The 19273-nt window shown below is 36.1% G+C and overlaps 1 protein-coding gene across 1 annotated transcript in view; it reads right to left on the reverse strand.

Annotated features, from left to right (window-relative positions):
• Positions 1-13481: 13481 nt before the first annotated feature.
• TXNDC16 (thioredoxin domain containing 16) overlaps positions 13482-19273 on the reverse strand; it is a 108631-nt gene continuing 102839 nt past the window's right edge. Inside the window, exons 20-21 of the mRNA XM_024734795.1 lie at positions 18506-18696; positions 13482-13887 (exon numbers count right to left, since the gene is read on the reverse strand). Coding sequence (XP_024590563.1) covers positions 13619-13887; positions 18506-18696 — 460 coding nt within the window. The 3' untranslated portion in view covers positions 13482-13618. The remainder of the gene's footprint in view (positions 13888-18505; positions 18697-19273) is intronic.

Raw genomic sequence — 19273 nt, forward strand, 5'->3', positions numbered from 1 at the left:
TTTTGTTTGTTTTTTTTGCGGTACGCGGGCCTCTCACTGTTGAGGCCTCTCCCGTTGCAGAGCCCAGGCTCCGGACGCGCAGGCTCAGCGGCCATGGCTCATGGGCCCAGCCGCTCAACGGCATGTGGGATCTTCCCGGACCGGGGCACGAACCCGTGTCCCCTGCATCGGCAGGTGGACTCTCAACCACTGCGCCACCAGGGAAGCCCTATTTCTGTATTCTTTGAATTTTTGTTACAAGAACGTATTAATTTGCTAATGGGAAAAAATTTCTGATAAATAAACCCACCTCTAAGAAGGCATTTATCAGATGCTTACTATGCATTTTCCTGTTTAATCCTCAACACTATGTGATGGGCATTATGTTCACCAATAAAGAAATTAAGATGTAAAGATTTTAAGTAACTTGACAATATCACACAGCTAGTGATTGGAAGAATAAGGACTCGAAGATTCTTCAGTCCAAATCCAAAGCCCATTCTCCAAGCACAGTACAATACTGCCTCTCCCAGATGTTTCTGGATATGTAGGTATTCTTAATTCCCTTTACCAAGCCTGAGAGTTTCTTTGAATGACATGTTCATTAGACTCTTTTTAAGGAAACTGTCTTCCAATAGCTTCCTCCCCTCTCTCCTTCCCTCGAGTATAAGTATCAATATCTTTAGAAACAAGAATGATCCTACCTTCTTTTAGTGTCTCATTAGGGATTTACTTACCATTCACACTTGTCAAGACCATCTAAGACTGGTGTATCCTTAGAGTCCCATCCTGGTAACTTTGGGGAAGAGATTTAAATGCATTGGTTACTCTCAGTACAAGACACCAGGCACTCAGAAGGAGTTTCATGGCACAAAGAACTGGGTAGCAGGTTATGTTGTTTCTCTAATGAGGAAATACATTTAAATGTGAGGAAAGTTAATTCTTCAAAAATAGGCTTCATAACTATATAAAGTATCAACGTAAGAAACAGAAAATTCAGACTGTACCTAATGTCAGAGGAAATAAATGCTTTATTTGAATAAAAGGCTGGCATGAAATATCGCCTACTGTAAGTCAGAAGGTCTGTCTGGAATATTTCACAAGACTCCAGATTCTGCATCTTTTTTTTATAGCTCTTGAGGCCTATATAAGAACTTGACCCTGGGGTTATCCAAACTAAACCTTGGATAAACTTCCATTAACGTATCTTAGTAAAAAAAGAATAAGGTACATTTAAAAAGACTATGAAATTACAACCATAAAGTGTTAGAACGTGAATCAACTCTAAGTGGGAGATAGGCTTGAATTCACTGCTTATTCAATGATCCAGTAATAGGTCATTTTAGTATTATTTTTACATATTGTATATATTTAATTTTCAATACAAAAAGAAATATTATGGACAGAAAAGCCTTTACACGGCATCATCCCACTAAATGAATGTGAAAGAGACTCAGGTTTAATTCCAAGTTTTGCCATTAATAAACTATATGACTCCCAGACTTTTATCTAAAGCTCAGACTTGCACACCCAGCTCCTTAACTCTACATATCTAGCTATCATTTGGTCATTTTTCCCCCTAGATTAATTGTACTGTGGTCAGAGAGAATATTCTGTATCATTTTAGCCTTTTAGCAATTATTGAGACTTGCTTTATAGCTCAGCACATGTTTTTATAAACGTTCCATGTGTGCTTGAAAAGAATGTATATTCGGCAGTCAGGTAAAGTTAGATTAAGTTTATTAAATGACAGTTTAAATCGCTGATAAATTTTCTTCTGCTGGCTCTATTAATTAATTAGGTGCTCAAAAATCTCATATGATGGCAAATATGTGAACTTTTATTAGCTTTGTGTCATATAATTTGAAACTGTTATTAGGTGATTACAGATTTACAATTGTTATAACTTACTGGCAAATTGAACATTTTATCATTATGAATTGACCCTTTATCTTCAGTAATGCTTTTTACCTTAATGTCTTTCCTATCTGATATTAAGGCTATCTTATCTGACCAACTTCCTCTTACCTAGAATTGAATAGTATATCTTTTTCTGTCCTTTTACCTTTAACTTTTCTGTATATTTAAGTTTAACGTGTATCTGTATCTCTTATAAACTTCGTATCATTGACTTTTTGATCCTGCCTGACAATCTTTTAATCGGAATATTTGGTCCATTTGCATTTTGTTTACTAGAATTTCAGTTTAAATTGCTGTCTTACTTTGTGCTATTTATCCCACCTGTTCTATGTTTCATTTATTTTCCTTTCTTGCTTTCTTTTAATTATTTTTGATAGCTACATTTTTCCCCTCTCATAGTGCAAAAGTTTTCTATCCTTTTAGTGGATACTCTAAAAATTACAAAATGCATACTTACTGTCTGTTATAAGCTAAAATTAATCAGTAACTTTATCCATTTCCCAGGGAACTTAGGATACATTAACTCTATTGACTACTTTCCCTACTCATATATTGTTGGTTAATATGTTAATTCCATCAAGTTTGCTCTTTTAAGTTTCGCATTTATGAGTGTTTTATACTCTGAGTGCTCATTTAGATTCACCCATGAATTTATCACTTTGTTCCTCATGCCTTTTTGCTTCTCTGCCCTCCCATCTGGGATCCCTTTCCTTCCACACGAAGTAAATATCCTGAATCTCCCTATTTTTCCTGATGGTCACTCTGTCTCTGCTATTCTGAAATGTCTTTAACTTACTCCTTTCTTTCAAAAAATATTTTCACTGGATATAAAATTCTGGATTAGCAATTATTTTTCCTTCAGCCTTTTGAAAATATCATGCCAGTCTTTGGTTCAGTTGTTGTCTAACCACCAATGCTGTGGAGATAATCTGTCTTTTCCTCTGACATCTTTTAAGATTTTCTTTGCCTCTGATGTCCTGTAGTTTCACTGTGTGGTGGTTTCTTTTTATTTAATCCACTTAGGGATTTATAAGCTTCTGAATTTGTGAATTGTTATCTTTCATCATCCTGGAAAATCCTCAGTAATTATCTTCTTATTTGGCATCTCTGCCCCCATTCTCTCTGTCCTCTCCTTCTGGAACTCCTATTAATCTTTAACAGATGTTAATCTTTCTCATTCCATCACCCTGGACTTTTAATCTCTCTTCTACATATTTCATCTTTTTGTCTCTCTGTGGTATATACTGAATAATTTTTATCATCTGTCTTCTAGTTACTACTCTTTATTCAGCTGTCTTATTTATTTATTTTTTGCGGTACACGGGTCTCTCACTGTTGTGGCCTCTCTCGTTGCAGAGCACAGGCTCCGGACGCGCAGGCTCAGCGGCCATGGCTCATGGGCCTAGCCGCTCAGTGGCATGTGGGATCTTCCCGGACTGGGGTACAAACCCGTGTCCCCTGCATCGGCAGGCGGACTCTCAACCACTGCGCCACCAGGGAAGCCCGAATTTTTAACCATAGATATTGTATTTTTATTTCTAAATGTTCTATTTGGTTCTCCTTCAAATCAGTTCTGGTGACTTTTATAGTTGCCTGTTTTCTCCAGATATGTTCAAACTTGCCTTTTATTTTTCCAGTAAATCCTTTAACACGTTCATCATAGTTAAAGTCTCTGTCTCACAACTGCAATATCTGGGTCATCTCTGAGTTTAGTTCTGTCATTTGTTTCATCTCTTGTCAATGGATTTTTTCTCTTATTTTCTTTTTTAGGCCTTAGAATTTTTGACCGAATGCCACACATCTTGTGGAGAATAGTTGAGAGAGATAAATATTTACATGTGGTCATTAGTGTGGGGGGCTGAGTGAATCAAGTCAGTCAAAACGGGTTTGGATTTTATCATTTTACCTTTGGTGTACTACAGTCTGCATGTTCCTCCAGGGATGGGCTACACTCAGCTTGTACTTGAGTTAGACCTGGGTGCCAGAGGATGTTTCCCTGCTCCACCCTCAGCTTTGAGCAAGTCCTGCTTACCTATGTCACCTGACAAACTTATGTCTCCCAAAGTGGTAAACTGCTCTTCTCACACTGATAGCAGATCTCTGCTTGGTATTGGCACAGGATCCTGGGCCCAAGAGGTTTTCTACCTCTCCCCAGGGACCAAAGGTGTTTTTCTTTTTTTAATTGGGGTATAGTTGTTTTACAATGTTGTGTTAGTTTCTACTGTACAGCGAAGTGGAGTTCCCTGTGCTATACAACAAGTTATTAGTTATCTACATTATACATATATAGTTATCTACTTTATATGTATATATGTCAATCCCAGTCTCCCAGTTCATCCCACCCCCAACCCCACTTTCCCCCCTTGGTGTCCTTGTTTCTGCCTTGCAAACCAGTGCATCTGTACCATTTTTCTAGGTTCCACATATATGTGTTAATATACAATATTTTTCTCTTTTTGACTTACTTCATTCTGTACGAAAATCTCTAGGTCCATCCGCATCTCTACAAATGACCCAATTTCGTTCCTTTTTATGGCTAATATACCATTGTATATATGTACCACATCTTCTTTGTCCATGTGTCTGTTGATGGACACTTAGGTTGCTTCCATGACCTGGCTATTGTAAATAGTGCTGCAATGAACACTGGGGTGCATGTGTCTTTTTGAATTATGGTTTTCTCTCAGTATATGCCCAGTAGTGAGATTCTTGGGTCATATGGTAATTCTATTTTTAGTTTTTTAAGGAACCTCCATACTGTTCTCCATAGTGGCTGTAGCAATTTACATTCCCACCAACAGTACAAGAGGGTTCCATTTTCTCCACACCCTCTCCAGCATTTATTGTTTGTAGATTTTCTGATAATGCCATTCTGACTGGTATGAGGTGATACCTCACTGTAGTTTCGATTTGCATTTCTCTAATAATTAGTGATGTTGAGCATCTTTTCATGTGTTTGTTGGCTATCTGTATGTCTTCTTTGTTGAAATGTCTATTTAGCTCTTCCGCCTATTTTTGGATTGGGTTTTTGTTTTTTTGATACTCAGCTGCATGAGCTGTTTATATATTTTGGAGATTAAACCTTTGTTGATTTGTTTGCAAATATTTTCTCCCATTCTGAGGGTTGTCTTTTTGTCTTGTTTACGGTTTCATCTGCTGTGCAAAACGTTTTACGTTTCATTAGGTCCCATTTGTTTATTTTAGTTTTTATTTCTATTTCTCTAGGAGGTGGGTCAAAAAAGATCTTGCTGTGGTATATGTCAAAGAGTTCTGCCTACGTTTTCCTCTAAGAGTTTTATAGTGTCTGGTCTTACATTTATGTTTTTAATCCATTTTGGTTATTTTTATGTATGGTGTTAGGGAGTGTAGCTGTCCAGTTTTCCCAGCACCACTTATTGAAGAGGGCTTTTCTCCACTGTATATTCTTGCCTCCTTTATCAAAGATAAGGTGACCATATATGCGTGGGTTTATCTCTGGGCTTTCTATCTTGTTCCGTTGATCTGTCTTTCTGATTTTGTGCCAGTACCATATTGTCTTGATGACTGTAGCTTTGTAGTATAGTCTGAAGTCAGGGAGCCTGATTCCTCCAGCTCCTCCGTTTTTTTCCCTCAAGATTGCTCTGGCTATTTGGGGTCTTTTGTGTCTACATACAGATTTTAAGATTTTTTATTCTAGTTCTGTGAAAAATGCCATTGGTAGTTTGATAGGGATTGCATTGAATCTGTAGATTGCTTTGGGTAGTATAGTCATTTTCATAATGTTGATTCTTCCAATCCAAGAACATGGTATATCTCTCCATCTCTTTGTATCATCTTTGATTTCTTTCATCAGTGTCTTATAGTTTTCTGAGTAGAGGTCTTTTACCTCCTTAGGTAGGTTTATTCCTAGGCATTTTATTCTTTTTGTTGCAATGGAGAATGGGGTTGTTTCCTTAAATTCTCTTTCTGATTTTTGTTGTTAGCGTATAGCAATACAAGTGATTTCTGTGCATTAATTTTGTATCCTGCTACTTTACCAAATTCATTGATTAGCTCTAGTAGTTTTTTGGTGGCATCTTTACAATTCTCTATGTATAGTATCATAGCAATTTTTAGTTTTGTTGATCTTTGTTATTGTTTCCTTTGTTTCTATTTCATTTATTTCTGCTCTGATATTTATGATTTCTTTCCTTCTACTAACTTTGGGTTTTGTTTGTTCTTCTTTCTCTAGTTCCTTTAGGTGTAAGGTTAGATTGTTTATTTGAGATTTTTCTTGTTTCTTGAGGTAGGATTGTATTGCTATAAACTTCCCTCTTCGAACTGCTTTTGCTGCATCCCATAGGGTTGGGATAGTTTTGTTTTTGTTGTCATTTCTCTGTAGGTATATTTTGATTTCATCTTTGATTTCTTCAGTGATCTCTTGTTTCTTTAGTAGCGTATTGTTTAACCTCCATGTGTTTGTGTTCTTTATGGTTTTTTTCCTGTAATTTATTTCTAATCTCAATGCATTGTGGTCAGAAAAGATGCTTGATATGATTTCAATTTTCTTAAATTTACTGAGGCTTCATTTGTGACCCAAGATGTGATCTGTCCTGGAGAATGTTCCATGTGCACTTGAGAAGAAACTGTAATCTGCTGTTTTCAGTTGGGATGTCCTGTAAATATCAGTTAAATCTATCTGGTCTGTTGTGTCATTTAAAGCTTGTTTTTCCGTATTAATTTTCTGTCTGGATGCTCTGTCCATTGGTGTATGTGAGGTGTTAATATCCCACACTATTATTGTGTTGCTGTCAACTTCCTTTTATAGCTGTTAGCATTTGCCTTATATATTGAGGTGCTCCTATGTTGGGTGCATATATAATTATAATTGTTGTATCTTCTTTTTGGATTGATCCCTTGATCATTATGTAGTGTCCTTCCTTGACTCTTGTAACATTCTTTTTTTTAACGTCTATTTTATCTGATATGAGTATTGCTACTCCAGCTTTCTTTTGATTTCCATTTGCATGGAGTGTAATTTTCCATCCCCTCACTTTCAGTCTGTATGTGTCCTTAGGTCTGAAGTGGGTCTCTTGTAGACAGCATATATATGGGTCTTGTTTTTGTATCCATTCAGCCAGTCTTTTGTTTGGAGCATTTAATCCATTCACATTTAAGGTAATAATCAATATGTATGTCCCTATGACCATTTTCTTAATTGTTTTGGGTTTGTTTTTGTAGGTCCTTTTCTTCTCTTGTGTTTCCCACTTAGAGGAGTTCCTTTAGCATTTGTCATAGAGCTGGTTTGGTGGTGCTGAATTCTCTTAGCTTTTGCTTGTCTGTAAAGGTTTTAGTTTCTCCATCAAATGTGAATGAGATCCTTGCTGGGTAGAGTATTCTTTGTTGTAGGTTCTTCCCTTTCATCACTTTAAATATACAGTGCCACTCCCTTCTGGCTTGCAGAGTTTCTGCTAATAAATCAGCTGTTAACCTTATGGGGATTCCCTTGTATGTTATTTTCCCCTTGTTGCTTTTAATAATTTTTGCCTTTAATTTTTGTCAGTTAGATTACTGTGTATCTCGTCATGTTCCTCCTTGGGTTTATCCTGCCTGGGACTCTCTGGACTTCCTGGATTGGGTGGCTATTTCCTTTCCCATGTTAGGGAAGTTTTCTACTATAATCTCTTCAAATATTTTCTCGGATCCTTTCTCTCTCTCTCTTCTCCTTCTGGATCCTCTATAATGTGAATGTTGATGTGTTTAATGTTGCCCCAGAGGTCTCTTAGGCTATCCAAATTCCTTTTCTTTCTGTTTTCTTTATTCTGTTCTGCAGCAGTGATTTCCACCATTCTGTCTTCCAGGTCATTTATCTGTTCTTCTGCCAGAGTTATTCTGCTATTGATTCCTTCTGGTGTATTTTTCATTTCAGTTATTGTATTGTTCATTTTTGTTTGTTTGTTCTTTAATTCTTCCAGGTCTTTGTAAAACATTTCTTGCATCTTCTTGATCCTTGCCTCCATTCTTTTTGTGAGGTCCTGGATCGTCTTCACTATCATTATTCTGAGTTCTTTTTCTGGAAGGTTGCCTAGCTCCACTTCACTTAGTTGTTTTTATGGGGTTTTATCTTGTTCCTTCATCTTGGACATAGTCCTCTGCCTTTTCATTTTGGCTGTCTTTCTGTGATTGTGGTTTTTGTTCTGCAAGCTGCAGATTGTAGCTCTTCTTGCTTCCACTGTCTGCCCTTTGGTGGATTGGGCCAAAGGTTTTTTGCATTTACCTCTCCCTCAGAGGCAGTGTATCTTTGCCTGGGATCTGAAGGCAGGAAGGTATGCTGTCTCTCCAGCAGTGGTTAATGTTTTTTTTACTCATACAAGAGAAAGGTCTGAGGAAGTAGGCAGTGTTTCATGTCTGTTACCCAAGATTATTAGATCAACCACTATCTGCATGCCTGTGTCACTGAGGGATGTCTTCTCACCAGGCTCCTGTCCCAGTCGTTCTCATTAGCATCCAGTGGAGGCTGGTGGAAAGGAGCTCCCAGGTGAATGTAAACTACTGTCATGTCAAGGCTCCTACTTCCTCTAAGCTAATACTTTAGTCCATACTTGGCCCTTAAAGAATTATTTAAAATTTTAGCTGATTTCTGTTGGGAGACACTTCTTCATGGGTATCTCATGTTTGTGCATGATCTGTGAAGAGGCACTGACTGCCTTTGTTCTGTCTGGACTACCTTCTCAGCCTGGGAAAACAGAGATAGCATTTCCCTCTGGAAGAGAGACACTTTTGATTACTGTCTACTATAATGAAGATGTCTCCCTCCAGAGACAAGGGGAGGCATGCTTAATACCCATTATAAAATATTTAGGTTCCTTAAGCTCAGGGTACCTTCCTGAAATGCAACCCACTGCATGTATAGGTGTTACCTGGCCTCTACTCATTGCCCTATAGGATTGGGGATCAGGGAACCAGCACAGATACTGAAACTCAGATTGATACTGTTTGGGCAAGTAATAAAGTCCCTTGTCTCTGATATAAGAAACTGTGGCAAGCTAACTTATAACTTGCAGATTGAGTGAAATCTTAGAACTTTCCACATTTCTTCTTTACTGGCAGCCTCCTATTCTCTGCCAAAGGTGAAACAGTCCACGTATTCTGTCTCAGGGGCTTGTCACTCTGAAATTCAGTTCCTTTGGCTGCCTTCTCTTATGTGTAATAGAAAAGTTATGATTTTTTTTTTCTTCTTAGGATGGGAGGAACATTTTCTTGCAGCTTTCTATATCTTAAATGGAAGCACAACTCCCAAGGTATACCTATTTAATTACATTCTATTACCAAAGATAGATACTTATTGATCTTTGAATTTAATGTTCTGCTTATACATGCTTAGTTTTTAAAAGAAGCATAAGCTTGGGTAATGAACTCTAGGAATTCTGAAAAATGGCTCATGGAATATTTCATCACAAGGGCTGGAAACAATGGACCAAGGATGTTTACGTTCCAGCATAGGTGAGTCAGGAGGGGGTAAAAGAATCTGACTCATGATGAATGAGATGTTATACAGAATGTACATATGCACAGGCCACCAACTCTTATAGAGAATCAGGGAGATATATAGGAAAATTACAACCACTTAGGGGTAGAGAGAGGGCTTTTGAAGGTCTTAAAAATGGACAGGAGGATGTGGTAGAAACACCTGAAAAGGAAACAAAGGCTAGGTAGAAGAACAGAAAGTGGAGTCTTGAGGATTCATAGATTTTCTATTTCTTTGTTGTTTTTTTCCCTCTCTACATTCACTCTCCCTTTTCCTAATAAACAGCATCTAGATTTCTCTTGTGAGGTTCACCTCTTCTGTATTGTGAAAGTCTGGTTAGGGCTGACATTTAAAGTGCCTAGTGTTCACCTAGCCAACATTCCCAGGACTCCCTGAGTCATGAAAGACAGAAAAACAGCTGGAACTGATCCATTACTGAACTGTTAGTTCCTGCTACATAGATCCCAAAACAGCTTTGGTTCCTAGCTTTTCAAAGCATAGCTTCACTCTGTGAATTACCCAATATTCTCATTTTGCTTAAGTTAACCAAAGTTGAATTTCTGTTGCTTGCAACCAAAGAACTTCAACTGATACAGGGAAAGTGGTCCAATAGAGGGCATGATAGAGGCCAAAAGAAGCTTTTAAAGGTAGCCTGAAATCCAGATACTTTATTTAAAGTTATTAAAAGAACACATATTAATAACTGTCAAAATTAATGGCTATGGTACGATGACTAATTGATTTCATGTTTTTACATGCTTGTAGTTAATGGTTAGGCTGATGATGTTTTATTACTAAGAACTATCACTCTCATATCTCCCAAGTAAGAAATAAAAACAAATGAGAACTGAAATAATACACATTACATGTTCTAAGAAAAACATCTAGGAAGGGGTGCTGGGAGGTGCAATAATCTATGTTACAATGAAATATACAGTCGACCCTTGAACAATGCGGGGTTTAGGGGAGCCAACCCCTGAACAGTCAAACAACTTTACAATTAGCCCTCCATAACCACAGTTCCACATCTAGATTCAACCAACCACAGATCCTGCAGTACTATAGAACGTAGTGAAAGAAATCTACATATAAGTAGAACCACACAGTTCAAACCTATTTTCAAGGGGCAACTATATATATATATATAAGAATTATATTATTATATATAAGGGAAACATTATATTACATATAACAGTATATATTATATATATATATATATAATCCTTTTTAGGGTTATTTCATTACTTTTTAAAAATATTATAAAAGTAAATTTACCATTTTGCCATGGACTAGTTTAATACAGGGTTATTCAACCTTGGCACTATTGATATTTGCACAGGATAATTCTTTGTTGGGGGGGCAGGGGAACTGTCCAATGCATTGTAGGGTGCTTACTAGCATCTCTGGCCTCTAATAACCCCATTATATGCCAGTAACACCCCTATAATGCCAATCAAAAATGTCTCTTGAGAATGGACTTGAGGACCTGGGGAGGGGGAAGGGTAAGCTGGGACGAAGTGAGAGAGTGGCATGGACATATACACACTACCAAATGGAAAATAGATAGCTAGTGGGAAGCAGCCGCATAGCACAGGGAGATCAGCTTAGTGCTTTGTGTCACCTAGAGGGGTGGGATAAGGAGGGTGGGAGAGAGATGAGAGAGGGAGGAGATATGGGATATATGTATATGTATAGCTGATTCACTTTGTTATACAGCAGAAATGAACATACCATTGTACAGCAGTTATACTCCAATAAAGATGTTAAAATAAATTTTAAAATGTCTCTTGACATTGCCAAATGTCCTCTGGGGGGGAGGGGAGGGGGCAAAATTTTTCCCTGATTAAGAAACACTGGTTTTTAACATCATGACTACAATAAGACAAATACAACTGCCAGCTCTATGATTCCATTGTGGAATCAATTGTGATTAAACTAGAGTTACATTCATCTTTTAGTTTAAAATGTATTGTGGCTAGAACTAAGTAAATTATGCCAGTTATTGTTTAGAGCTGAGCTAATACCATAGTCACCAGCCACATGTGGCTAAAAAGCACTTGAAATGTAGCTACCCTGAAGTGAGATGTGTAGTAATTGTAAAATATGCACTGGATTTTGAAGACTTGATATGAAAAAAAGAATGTAAAATAATTATCATTTTTATGTTAACTGAACAATTTTGGATATACTTACTGGGTGAAATATATTAAAATTAATTTCACCTGCTCAGTTCTACTTTTTTAATGGGGCTACAGAAAATTCTAAATTACATGAAATGGTGCATTATATTTCTATTGGACCTCACTGGTCTAGAAACTTGAAATGATTTAGTATTACTTGTTTTTTAAAAATTATTTAATTATTAACAAACTTTATTTTTTAGAGCAAGTTTAGATTTAAGCAAAACTGAGCAGAAAGTACAGAGAGTTCCCATATAATCCTTGCCTTCCACATGTCCAGTCTCTGACACTGAGTTTTTAATCATGAATTGGTGCTGAATTTTGTGAAATATTTTTCCTGCATCTATTCACATGTTCATGATTTTTCTCTTTTAGACGGTTGATGTGATGTGTTACATTAATTGATTTTCAAATGTTGATGCATCCTTGCCTACAAAGGATAAATCCCACTTGGTCATGGTACATAACTTTTTTTGTATATTGTTGGATTCAATTTGTTGACTATTTTTGCATCTATGTTCATGGCCCATTGTTGATCTACAGTTTTCTTGTACTTTGACTGGTTTTGATATTAGAGTAATGCTGGCCTCATAGAATGAGTTTAGAAGTGTTTTATTGGCTTCTGTCTTTTGGAATAAATTGCAAAGAATTGGTATAATTTGTTCTTTAAATGTTGGATAAAATTCCCCAGTGAACACATTTGGGCATGGTGCTTTCTGTTTTAAAAGGTTATTAATGATTGATTCAACTTCTTTAATAGCTGTAGGTCTATTCAGATGGTCTACTTCTTCTTGTGTGAGTTTTGGCAGACTGTCTTTAAAGGAATTGGTCCATTTCATCTAGGTAATCAAATTTGTGGACACAGAGCTGTTCATAGTGTTCCTTTAATATACTATTATAATCCATAGGATCTGTAGTGATGTTTCCTCTTTCATTTTTGATATTAGTAATTTGTATCTTTTTTTTAACTTTATTGGAGTATAATTGCTTTACAATGGTGTTAGTTTCTGCTTAATAACAAAGTGAATCAGTTATACAAATGCATATGTTCCCATATCTCTTCCCTCTTGCATCTCCCTCCCTCCCACCCTCTCTATCCCACCCCTCTAGGTGGTCACAAACCACCGAGCTGATTTCCCTGTGCTATGCAGCTGCTTCCCACTAGCTATCTATTTTATGTTTGGTAGTGTAAATAAGGTAACCATACGTGTGTGGGTTTATCTCTGGGCTTTCTATCAGTTCCATTAGTCTACATTTCTGTTTTTGTGCCAGTACCATACTGTCTTGATTACTGTAGCTTTGTAGAATAGTCTGCAGTCAGGGAACCTGATTCCTCCAGCTCCATTTTTCTTTTTAAGATTGCTTCGCTTATTCAGGGTCTTTTGTGTTTCCATACAAATTGTGAAATTTCTTTTTCTAGTCCTGTGAAAAATGCCAGTGGTAGTTTGATAGGGATTGCATTGAATCTATAGATTGCTTTGGGTAGTAGAGTCATTTTCACAATGTTGATTCTTCCAATCCAAGAACATGGTATATCTCTCCATCTATTTGTATCATCTTTAATTTCTTTCATCAGTGTCTTATAATTTTCTGCATACAGGTCTTTTGTCTCCGTAGATAGGTTTATTTCTAGATATTTTATTCTTTTTGTTGCAGTAGTAAATGGGAGTGTTTTCTTAATTTCACTTTCAGATCTTTCATCATTAGTGTATAGGAATGCAAGAGATTTCTGTGCATTAATTTTGTATCCTGCTACTTTACCAAATTTGTTGATTAGCTCTAGTAGTTTTCTGGTAGCATCTTTAGGATTCTCTATGTACAGTATCATGTCATCTGCAAACAGTGACAGCTTTACTTCTTCTTTTCTGATTTGGATTCCTTTTATTTCTTTTTCTTCTCTGATTGCTGTGGCTAAAAGTTCCAAAACTATGTTGAATAATAGTGGTGAGATAGTATTACTTTTTAATGAAATAAATTCTTAAGTCTATCAAATAAGCCAAAAAGACTTCAGAAAGCTTTCCACAGCCCTATGAAATTAGCTGACTTTTGAGCATCATAATTCTTTATTATCATGCCTGAATTGTTTTTTGGCTTCTTCAAACCAATTACTTCTATTCCAATGCTTTGTTCTCAGTGTTCCAGTAGGTTCATTTCTGATTGCTGATTTATCTTCAGGCTGTTCTTTATCATTTTCCTTCACATCAGTTTCTTTTATACACTCAGGAACTTTCCTAGTAGGATGCTGTGATGTTGTAGCATCCATCATACTTAGAAAATCATAAGCAGGCAGAGGAGGTTTCCATTTCTGAGCAGGTAAAATTTCTGGAAGAAAGATAGAATCAAGGATTAAAGATGAACATATAAAATCTCATCACATGAATATACTAGAAAATGTTTTATTTTGCAAAATACATTTGTAGGAGTAAAGGTCTTATCAGTTTTCCTTATCTGAGCAAAGCTATATTTTATTATCATCATCTAAGAAGCTTGATACATTTGTCACTATTAGACATTTTTCATATATTACATTTACAAGCTATTCTATTTTAAATAAAGATAAGTATTAATAGGAAAAACACAAAAGGCCCATAATCTCACTGCCTGTTAATCCTTGTTGAGGTTTTAAAAAATAGCAATATGTGTAATGAGATTACACACAGCCAGGGACAAGTTAAAATGAAGAAGTCTCTTGCTTCCCTCCCTATCCCTGTCTTTATCCCAAAGAACTATAACTATGAAACATTTCAGAAAAAAAATTTGGAACATACATAGAGATTTATTATTTAGACAAGTATCTCCTTACATTTTAAAGCATTTTCTGTTTTGGAAGATTTGATTAACATCCTTTGCACACACTTGATGAAAAAAAAAGTACATTTTATAAAAATAATTATAGGCAAGAAATCATTTAAAATTGCTATGGAATCAACTGTACTATTAACAGACAGTGATTGGAATCATGGCAGTGAATCTTAACATTATTTTAAAACATTGGTCATTAAAAAAAGAAAATGAATTTACGCTGACAACATATACATGAGATAAACTAGCTTTTCTCCATTTAGAAAACAGATTTCACACAATTTCAGAGTTTAGTTGCCTATTTGAAATACTATTTGAGAAATAAACTATATATAAGGAAATGTGCAAAGTAAACAGTTAAAAAATAAATTCCAGTGAAAGAATCTATGCACTGGTACATGAAAAGAAAGTAATGCTCAAAAATAAAAACTTTAGCATCTCTTATAAATCAAATAAAAGCTTAGGACATTTTAAGAAACTTTAATTTCCTAGAGTAGATTAAAGCACAAACGAAAATCTGCATCAATATATATGTATATCTATACTCTACTTATTGATATATGATTTCTTCACTCAGACTCAATTATATGAAATCCATGGTACATCAGCAGGGTATTAACTTTAGGCTACCCTTGTAATTGATGTTTCAAATTACAGTGTTGCCAGGTTAGCAGACTCAAAAGTGACAAACAGATAAAATAGTTTCTTGAATATAATGACTAGGTAAGAAGTAAGAATAACTATACTTTGCAACATGCAGATAAAGCATCTTTAAGTCCAATTTAAAGCACAGCAAAGATTTAGCAGTATTTATTTATTTATTTATTTTTTTTTTTGCGGTACGCGGGCCTCTCACTGTTGTGGCCTCTCCCGCCGTGGAGCACAGGCTCCGGACACGCAGGCCCAGCGGCCAGGGCTCACGGGCCCAGCCGCTCCGCGGCATGTGGGATCCTCCCAGACCGGGGCACGAACCCGTGTCCCCTGCATCGGCAGGCGGACTCTCAACCACTGCGCCACCAGGGAAGCCCCTGCAGTATTTATTTTTTAAGGTAAACACTGCAGCCTAGTGGTCTGAGATGATGACAATATGCCTGAAACTGGACATCCTAATTCTGCTAATTATTTCCTGAAGGAGCTCTATAAAGATCTTAATGTTTTCAGTTACAAATAAAACTGTACTCTCATCACATATGGGCAATAAAGACATTATTATCAAATTAGTAATGATAATAATAATAATCGCCAACATTGATTGAGGCTTTACTATATATCAGGCATTATGTATTTAATCCTTACAACCCTACGAGGAAAGTACACTTATTATCCCAATTTTATAGGTGAGAAAACCAAGGCCTAGAAAGGTCAGAGAACTTGAACAAAATGAAGTGTAAGTCTCAAGTAAGAATAGCCAGTGGTGACAGTTTCACAGAAATTAAGATGTGCAGCAAGCAAGGTGAGGCAGGGACTGGTGGCACCATGTTACAGATTCAGGCTATTCTAAGAGTGGCTGCAACATCCCTGTCTCAGATCTGTCTCCCAAGGTGTGGTGAGAGCAGGTCCTGGCAGCACAGAAGACAAGCCCCACTACAGAAAAGTCCTGCTTGGACTTTTGCTTCTTCCCTATTCCCAGAGGCTGCAGGAATAAATTAAGATCAGGAGCAGTGATAAAAAGAAGTAATGGAAACCAGAGGTATTAACATAATTGCAATGGAAGAAATACCAGTCTCTCAGGAAACTCAGAAGAATTCTAGTAATGGTTTGAGTTGAGGAATCAAAGCCCCCAAGGATGTTGCTTGTAGGAAAGGATCTTTACATGAAGAATAATAACACTTTAGGTTTTACATTTTTAAATGTATGCCTTTGCATACTTAATTTTGATTTTTAAAATAACTGTGATGTAGTCAGAGTAGGAACTATTAATCTCCTTTTATAGTTGTAAAGGAAGGAACAAAGAAAAAACTTGCCTAAAACCACAGTTAGTAATCAAGGAGGCTGGGTCAGAAGCTCAGGTTTCTGTGTCTTTGAACATCACACGACCTTTTTTAAAGCAATTCAGTTGGAGAGGTATTCTGGCCTGACTTACATATAATCCTATCTGACTTAGAGTCCCCGAGGCCTCTGTGTCACAGCAACTGCAAAATGACAACACTCAACTGCTTCTATAAAATAGCAATGCAGATAGAGAAGAGAACGTAGACTATCTGAAGAGCTCAAGAGCTACAACCGAAAGGACCCCTATGTTGTGTGGCTAGAATGAAGAAGCCAACATTGAGTGATAACAACCATAGAAAGGCTTCTTTCAGATTATGGAAGACAAAATAGTCAATTTAATTACTTTTTTACATATCCTAGGAAAATGTTAAAACTAATAAATTATCTCAGAAAATTAAGACTTAAAAATATATACATCTAAAAGGACCCAGAAAAGCCAAAATAATCCTGCACATGAAGAACAGAGTTGGAGGATGTAAATTTCCTAATTTAAAACCTGTTACAAAGATGCTGTATTCAAGAGAGTGGGGCAACTGCCATATGCTATCTGTGTACGTGATAGAAAAACATGTACATGAATGTTCATAGCAGCATTATTCATAATAGCAAAAAGTGGAGACAATGTACATGTCCATCAACTGCTGAATGGAGAAACAAAATGGGGTATATCCATCCAGTAGAATATTATTCATCCATAGAAAGGAATGAACTACTGATTCATGCTATAACATGGATGGTCCTTGAAAGCCTATGCTAAGGGAAAGAAGCCAGACCCAAAAGGCCTCATGTTGTATGATTCCATTTATACGAAATGTCCAGATTAGGCAAATCCATAAAGACGGAAGGTACATGAGTGGTTGTCAGGGAATGAAGGGAGGGGAGAATGGGGAGTGAGTGCTAATAGGTATAGGGTTTCTTTTTGCAGTGATGAAAATGTTTTAAAATTCAGTAGTGGTAATGGTTGCACAGCCTCGTGAATATACAAAAAAACCATCAAACTGTATCCTTTAAAAGCGTGCATTTTACGGTATGTGGATTACATTTCAATATACAAATACCTTTTATAGACTATTTAAACACAGTAATTTAGTTAAAACTGCCTAACTTAACAGAAATGAAGTAGATAGACCTCCTGGGAAGAACAGGTGTGCTGCAATGATTGGCACTTAAAACAAATAAATTCAAGAATCTGATTAAATATAAATATACATAATGACAGACTCACACAATGCATGCTGGCTGAGAGACAGTGTAACACTGAATTGGAGTTTATATACCAGAACTGTGTGTATATAAATATATAAAACTGTGTGTATATAAATATATATATATATATATATATATATATATATATATTCACAGTGTGTATACATATATATTCACACACACACCCTTATTCCAGAACTCGGTCATGAACAGTGTCAAAATGTTATTATAATATAGTTCATTTGGTTTCCAATAACAAAATCCTCAGAAGTACCTTAGGAAACTTTTCATTACATCAAATTTCACACTATTTCCTCAACAGACTAATGATCTAGATGATTACATGTTAACTAATTTAAATTATATCAACAGGCCTGTTGTCACAATTGTATATAAACTAACATACTCATCTATACCACAGGTATAAATCCACATAGGTTTTAGAAAAATAGGGAGTATGGCATGTCATAAGCCAGCATTATAAATTCTGGGTCAAGATCTATTTTCTTGTGGTTCAAAATTCTGGCTCTGGAGTACAATAGAGCCATGTTGAAATCCAAGCTTCCTCATTTACTGGTTAATTATATGACTTTGAACTAGTTACTTAACTCTTCTACAGGTAATGATAGTTCCCATGACTCTTGTGAGAATAAATGAGATAATGCATGTGAATCACGTAGCTTTGAGCCAGACACCTACTGAGCATTCAATAAATGTTAGCTATTATTATTAAATTTCATATGACTCTTATTTTCTGTGGGTAATAATACCTACCATATAGGAGACTGTCCCATGGACAATGCTATCAGCGTATTAATATTTAGAAAACTTACAAACATTACAATTCAACTCATTCTAGCACCCATGAACGATAATTCAAGTTTAAAAAAAATCCATGAAACAAAATATAAAATTGTGCACATTAAAACAGGAAACTTACTGATATGACTTTCTAGTCCTGCTTCTAATTTTTTCAGCCACAATAAAAGGTTCCTTTCAGTGATAGCCTGGTCTGAAGGAAATGCAAATACTTGGCCGCCTGAATGCAGATTTACCACAGCAAGAAGAGGAAGGGGAGGTAGGGTATCAAAATACGCCTGCAAGATTCCTCTCCCCACGGGAGTATTCTTCCTATAAAAGGGAGCAACTGAACACGTTAATTAATATTTCTTTCTATAACAAAATAACAAGAACAACAGTTTGTAAAACATATTAACCTTTAAACATAGTATCATGCCAGGAAGTTTATTTTATGAAAATATGTCCTAAAAATCAAGAGGTCTGTAACTATGTTAATAGTAACCAGAGTCATAAAAAGTTTAACATAGGGTACATACTGTATTTCTCTTAGGAGAAAAAAGGCAACCAATGAGTTTCAATGAAAAACGTAGTCCAAAGGCTTGTCAATTTTGTCTCAATACAATCAATACATTCCTTCCAAAGTTTAGTCAAGTATCTGATCACATGTCAGCTCAAAAATTAAATGGCTACAAAACTATAAAATAACAAGATACTCATAATAAATACCCCTTTTCCAAATAAAATTGTCTCTTTCCTCAGGATTAATTTCAAATTAAAAAGATTTTTTAAAGTATTCATACAAGGAAACCACAAGTTTAAGACACCTATTTTTCCTAATACAGCACATTCCACATTATGGAAAGAACTATTTCACTCTGAGATAGCTACAAGGATAATTACCTGGGAA

Source organism: Neophocaena asiaeorientalis, unplaced genomic scaffold, assembly GCF_003031525.2.
Source record: "Neophocaena asiaeorientalis asiaeorientalis breed wild unplaced genomic scaffold, Neophocaena_asiaeorientalis_V1.1 scaffold547, whole genome shotgun sequence".
Taxonomy (NCBI): Eukaryota; Metazoa; Chordata; class Mammalia; order Artiodactyla; family Phocoenidae; genus Neophocaena; species Neophocaena asiaeorientalis.